The 7,143-nt window shown below is 40.9% G+C and overlaps 1 protein-coding gene across 1 annotated transcript in view; it reads left to right on the top strand.

Annotated features, from left to right (window-relative positions):
• Positions 1 to 1,780: 1,780 nt before the first annotated feature.
• Positions 1,781 to 7,143, top strand: part of LOC111871292 (neural proliferation differentiation and control protein 1) — a 66,402-nt gene continuing 61,039 nt past the window's right edge. The window contains exon 1 of the mRNA XM_023864295.2: positions 1,781 to 2,019. Within this exon, the coding sequence (XP_023720063.1) occupies positions 1,941 to 2,019 (79 nt within the window). The 5' untranslated portion in view covers positions 1,781 to 1,940. The remainder of the gene's footprint in view (positions 2,020 to 7,143) is intronic.

Genomic DNA, 7,143 nt, shown 5'->3' with positions numbered 1-7,143 from the left:
CTTTCCCACCAATATCCTATACGCATTCCTCGTCCCACCCATCCGCGCTACATTCCCTACCAATCTCATCCTCCTTGACTTGATCATGCTAATTATACTTGGAGAAGAGTACAAGTTATGAAGCTCTTTAATGAAAAATTTCTTACACATTTTAGGCTATGGGCCTGCAGATATTGGTTCACAGACATTCATTCATCACACAAGCGAAGAAATAATAATCGTGAATATGTTTTACCTCGAAATGAATGTTGCACAGTGTCATACAGACAACAGAGTTCTGTATGTTGAAATAAAATAGTCTCGATTTTATGGGAGAGAATAAATATGGAATCGAAATTAAGAGCTAAATCTTCGTGGTAAAATATTACGCAGAGAAACAAAAGGTAGATAGCGATGAGGACGTTTTATCTTACGACGCTGTAGTTAAGATTATGCTAATCGGTGTCAGATTTCACGAGGGAACCTTGGGTTCAATATGTCGAACGATAACATTGAAAGAAATATTGGAGCGAGGAAGCAAAAAAGACGAACTTTTCTTGTTCAGTGTCTGGCCGAAGTGCCAGCAATGAAGCTCCCACTTAGGAGCACTATTAGAACGCCGAAGTATAAGAAAACACTGTCCCACTATTACCCAATCCGTCACACATCCTTCGTAAAGTGACATAGGAACGGACTTACTCAGGTCAGAAGACGTCCAGTCCCCACACACGGCTAAGCGAGTAAACTATCTCACTCACTCTTGGAGTTGAGCCCTTCTTGAGAAGTCACCAATTGCGTAGCTACTCAAGAATTTCCCAGCATTTTATGGACCCCGAAGGTTCATCACCGTGTCCACAAGAGCACCCCACTGGCCCATATCCTGAGCCAGATCAATCAAATCCTCTCTCTCTAAGATCCATTTTAAGATTATCCACCCACCTACTTCTTGGCATTCCCAGTGCTCTCTTTCATTCTGGCTTCTCCACCAATATCCTAACGCATTCCTCTTCTTCCCCATTTGTGCTACATGCCCTTCCCACCTCATCCTCCTTTACTTGATCATTTTAATTATACTTAGAGAAGAGTACAAATTATGAAGCTCTCCATTATGCAGTTTTTTCCAACCTCCTGTCACTTCATCTCTCTTCGGTCCGAACATTCTCCTCAACACTCTGTTCTCAAACACCCTCAGTATGTTCCTCCCTTAATGTCAGAGACAAAGTTTCACACCCATACAAAACCACAGGCATAATTATAGTTTTGTATATTCTAATTCTTAAGTAAAATATCTAAATATGTTATTTTGTAATACATGCAGATTATATGGAACACCTTCCAAAATCTACTGTGTAAACATATTTCAAAGTCTGTGTTCGAATAATCATATTTTTGTAAAGCAAACAAGATGTTAAATTTGAAGTTTTAAGAACGCCGACTGCCAAGAGTAAGGACCTTCCAGGTTGTAAGGCAGTGATATTTGGTATATAATCCCATCGAAATTCATCTGAAACATCTGAGAAACGTCGCTACTCAACTACCGAACTACCCCGTCTTACTACTTACGAAGATCATATTCTTCTTAAACAAGACATATTTACTTCCTTGAAACATAATCTATCTTTCATGTAGTAGCTCAGTTCTAAAAGGTCTCTATACAGTGAACAGGAAACCGATCCTTCGTATTTTGCACGTACTTTTGATGTTAATTGACTGCCGGTTATAATCAGTTATGTGGCAGCTGTTTCTGCGCATGCGGAGGAAGCGCTTTGATAAGAATTGAGTTTTGTTCCTGTTCAAGTACGAAGAATTTCCGTGAGCGCAGTGTCTACCGCGCCGAGTACATGATGGTGATGTTCTGTTGTCGAGCAATGGAACGCTGGGAAGTGTATTGATTTTCCAAAATGGCTAAGGAATGACAACATATGGACCAAATCTGAGGGAATTTTAAAGTAATTTTCAGTATGAAACTTGTGCTACTCTGGTTTATTATTTACGTGTCGCTGAGCAGCGAAGTTCTAGCCAGCGTAGAATTCTATCCAGGTAAATGCCATGATTATTCCTTATAAAAATACAATGTCTCAGAAATATGACAATGTTTCTAAACAAATTAAGCCTTAAACTTTGTCAGTTGTAATAAATTGATCTCACATAAAGCAGTTAGGAAGAAAGAGTGTTTATTAGGTCAGTAAAACAATTTCATTGCCTCAGTTACATAAGCTACATTTCGGTCTGTTATGAACAGTTCATCTTACAACTTAATTTCGCTCATTTAGTTATGAGAAAAGAGTTACCTAGTTTACAAATGTTCAACTTAATTATTAAATAATTAGAAACGGACCACATATAAAAGTCCCTGCATTTAAATTTCGTTTAGTTACTAGCCCTACCGTGGAAGGGATTGTTTTTTGAAAGGGGGTGGGTAAGCTTATAGGCTTACGTTTAAGCTGTTTAAGAATATTTTTTTCGGATCGCCCTAGAGTTTGTCTCTATACTGAAACCAAGATAGCGACATTTAAAAATAATTTCATTTTTGCTATTAATATTTGGTGCGTTTACTTGTTTCCAGTTTTTATTTTTTTACAAAAATCGAAGGTGGAAGATATCTTATTACCACCCTGCCGGTGCCCATGGATCCTATTATTCAAGCCAAATTGCGCTAATCTCTCACTACATTTGGGCTTTATTTAATGTTATTAAATCTAACACAAATCATTCGATGTTTATTAACATAAGTGGTCATCGTACTGTAAAAACTTTTCCAGTTACCCAACATAACTTCTAAAGAATATAATTCGCTGGCTATGGGAGATATTATACTGAGTGACTTTTGTAGACGAGAACCCAATATTAGGAATGTTAATGTCAGTTATTAAAGGAGTAGGTGCGAAGACCAGCTCTGGAACCCACCCAACCTTCCATCTAGTGAGTACCGGAGAATCTTTCCCTGAGATTAAAGCTGAAGGGATGTGAAGCTTACCACTCACCACCATCTACTTCCGAGGTCAAGAATTGTGGAGTTGTACCTGCATTTCCCATATGTCATCATGGCTTGGTGCTTCATTAATGAAGCACAGGGGAAGTTTCACCTTAAGTATATGCACCAGCATTTGAAAGCTCCCAGTACGCAGGCAGTAAATTTACTGCTGTTCATTCATTATTGGATTCTTTTTTCGTATAGAAATTTATTAGAATAAAAGTATAGTAAAAGTACTCCTGTAACTGGCCGTGGAGGCCCATAAGGTTGTGAGATGTTGAGGTTCCCACATTTTCTAGGCAATCGGCTCATAGATGGCGGCAAGGTTGTCAGTTCTACGCGCCGGCCACCCTTTACCCCCAAGAATATTCCAAGAATATTCCTGGTACTCATTTCTGTTAGAGGCTGAGTCGTCCCTAGGGCCGTAGTGTAGCTGGAAGGATTAGGTAAATTGAAAAAGAAATCCAATGACCTCATCGAGACTTGAACCCGCGACCTTCCGGCTTGTAGCATAATGCCTCAACCAACTACGCTATCGCGTTCCCCCAATGTATTATAATATAATAGTAAATCCTATGGTAAAGTTTACAACGTATTAGGTACAAGAATCATCACAATATTTTCGGTTAGCTAGGTAGAAAAACTATCAAGATATTTTTGTTAGTTCTGGATGTGTCTGAAGAATAATAGATGAACTTCCAAGCGTTATCAATGTAATGATATGTTTCTCATAGGCCAATACATTTCCCTCGAGATCCAGGTAACAGACACAATTTTTCATTTTCTCTTAGTGTAATGGTTAAAAAGTGGAAATTACCGATATTATTAACAGATTTATTGGAATTTAATCGTAAATTGTCAGTGAAGGTGATTAACCACACTTCCTTGTGTGGTACGACAGAGCAAGGCTTCTCGTTTTCCGTAATCCCATTTATAGACGTCTGGTAGGACTTCCGTGACGGGAGATCGGCCTGTTATAAGCTTTTATCTACACAGGACAACACAAATACAGAAAAGACTTGAGCATGTAGTATATGCATGTCCTGGATGGGATTCAAACCTGCGATCCAAGCGTTCAAGCTGCCGAGGACGGTACCTGCCCGAGGCCACGCAGCCACTGCTAACAGCAGTTAACCATGTATGAAAGGCTGTATAGCGCAGGTATGGATTTGGAAGGAGGCAGCCCTGACCTGTTTCTGGGTCACATTTCGGAATGCGTGTAGTTGATTGGCGAACATCGCAAAGAACCATAGCGGTCCAATTTAAATGCCACTACCGTTCCCTACGTGAGCCTGGATAGCACGTCAGTATAGCGACCAGATGGACGACCGAGGAGTCGGAGTTGGGGTCCTGGTGTGGTCAAGAATTTTCACTTTTCCATGTCATTCAGACCGGCCCTGGGGTCCACCGAACCTCCTATCCAATGGGTACTGGGGGTAAAGCGGCCGAGGCCTGAAGCTGACCTCCAACTAGTGCGAGCTCAAGAAAACCTTCTGTATATCCATTCCCCCACACGTCTGCATGGTGTAGTGCTTGCTTAGTTAAGTATAGGGACAACTTTGCCTTTTATCTTACCGTTTTCTACTGTTCTTATTTAAATAATATTTAACTGTTTATTTGAAGCTACTATTATGGACTTGTTTGTTTTTGTTTTTCTTTATAATTGCCATAAAACTCAAGAAACTTTGCTAAGTGTGCTGAAAATACGGTCTGCAAGGATCAAAGATCGTACGATTTGAATACTGACTGTGTGAAATACTTCCACGGACTGTACCGCTGTCTATAGTGACACATGTAATGAATGTTGCCATTCTGTTTACTATCGTTCGGTAGATAAAACGAGTCCCAGTTCTTTGAATATTACATTGGCGACGTCTAAGCGTTACATATTATATGCAGGCATATGAGGTACAAGCGTTCGATCTCATTATACTGTTCCAGCTATTTTAAGTTCAATACTGAGGTCTGCACTGAAAAATGAAACACGACGTAAAGAGTAAACGGCCAAGTCGGTACAAATAAAGAATGAGTTATAAGACGATTGAACATGCACGTGTCAGTGGCGGATTGCTCCATGCGTAAAAATAATAATAAACGAATAGAATTTTCTGCTGGAAAGATAAAATATTTTCCCTATACCTTTATGAGATATAAAATATTTCTATTAGCTACATACCAAACGGTACTTCTTAACTCTGTGATGTATGACAAAACACTTGCTATGGTGGAGTCCTGCCCTCCTTGGGCACGTGTCACAATAAAACGAGGTTTCTCCTCTGCCTCCATTTAATTCTCTGTTGGAACAAACTGCATAATCCTTTGTTACTTTCCCATCACGTGGCTGAATTAGGTGCAGTTTACCATTCCGACTCCGTGGTTTTAGTCCGCAAGCGAACTATACCGACCGAGCGACCGCCGCTTGTCGGCGAAGTTAGTGCCAACTTTAGCCGATAGAAGGTGTCGCGTGGTCAGAGCAACGAATCTCTACGGCCTCTTTGGTCTACTGGTCAGAGTTCCTGGCTACAGATCCAGAGGTCCGGGTTCGATTCCTGGCGCTAGAAGTAGTGGATCTGTAACGGGGTGCACTCAGCCTCGTGAGGATAACTGAGGAGCTATCTTAAGGAAGTATCGGCTCCGGTTTATAAAACCGAGACTAACGGTCTNTTGAACTTGGGACTCCACTCTTTTGGGTCATTTTGTTTCAAAAGTTTCCTACCAAGCCTTCAATCACTTTCTTACGAACCTCCAAGTGAGATCGAAGTTGTAAGTTCTGCTGATTGCCCATACATGTTATTCATGTTTTCTTCTTACGTATCAGTTAGTTTCAGCAGCAATTTCTTCACAGTTGCACTAAAAATAGCATATATAATTCATACGTAGAAGCAGGAATTTTTCTGTGTTTATAACCGGATGAGGCACGAAATAGTATCATATAGAAATCATGGTTATTTTCATCTCAGATAGCACAGTTTTCATTACCATTGTCTTGGTCGTTGTAACCACAACCACTATCACCACCATCGTCACCACCTCCATTCGCACTTGCCTAACCGTCATCAGAATTACTACAGCTGTCGCTCATATCAATTTAGTGAAAGAATCCGAGTTTGCTGTCCAGTGCACGCCCAATGGACGACTCCATTATAAACTTCACTAAAGCACTGAAGTTTTGCCAAAAGTGCTGCAAACGGGAAGGCTTGAATGACACTTCTTATCCCTGAGACTGACTCCAGACCGTCTGTTACATTCGTAAAACGTGTGGTGGGCTGAGTCGAAAGTTGCTTCGGAACACGGAATTGAAAGTGGCGGACTCAGTCCGACATAGGACCACAAAGGGTTGGACAGAATAGCGAGCAACCCTGTCGAGCATCCAACGGTTACTTTCCGAATTGTAAGATTTGAGGTTTTCACGGCGGTGAATATGAAGAAAGCAGTCTTCTGGGATGTGGCGCCGTGTAGATGTGGTGTTAACCGACGTTTCGGAGGAACATAAAGCCTCCATCTTCAAGGTAGAAGGAAAAATAATAAATCCGCAAGCGAAGAGACCGTGAGAACCGGTACAAGCTTGTACTCTTCTTCGTGTTATTGAAACGTTATTTTTTTCTTTCTACAATTCTTTGATGAGAAGAAGTGTTAAAATAGGCCACATGTTTCAACACAAGCTTTCTTGTAATGCCGATGTGCAAAGAAAACACCTTTTCTCTTTTGTAAGGGGTTTCAATTGCCAATAGGGATCACTGTGGTTGCCAACACTACTTCTGATTCAGGTGAATGTCTTGATTCCAGCAACAGGTTGTTATGGGATAATAGCTCAAAACAGGTCACTGTACTCTCTTAATATTTTATCCACTTCCACTTCTTCATCATCATCATCATAAACAGCGCGAGAGCCTAAATTGAACCCTGCTTTCTCACCATCGCAGCTTCCCTCCATACCTGGAGAACGGCTCCTCCATCCGCAACGTGAGGACGCCCCATGTCATGTTGAGAAGAAACCCACCTGACATGGTGAATATATTGAATAAGCAGTCGCGGACAGCCGGAAAGGGGTGGTCATCCAGCTTGGGGGTTGAGCGTGGGGCTACCAACTCCTCATCCTAAAAATAAACTTGTTACGAGAATTTTTAAAAAGAGCTTCATAACTTGTACTCTTCTCCAAGTATAATTAGAATGATCAAGTCAAGGAGGAT

This window comes from Cryptotermes secundus, unplaced genomic scaffold (genome assembly GCF_002891405.2).
Source record: "Cryptotermes secundus unplaced genomic scaffold, Csec_1.0 scaffold825, whole genome shotgun sequence".
Taxonomy (NCBI): domain Eukaryota; kingdom Metazoa; phylum Arthropoda; class Insecta; order Blattodea; family Kalotermitidae; genus Cryptotermes; species Cryptotermes secundus.
The sequence above is the reverse complement of the archived record's forward strand: the minus strand, read 5'-3'. Positions and strand labels throughout refer to the sequence as shown.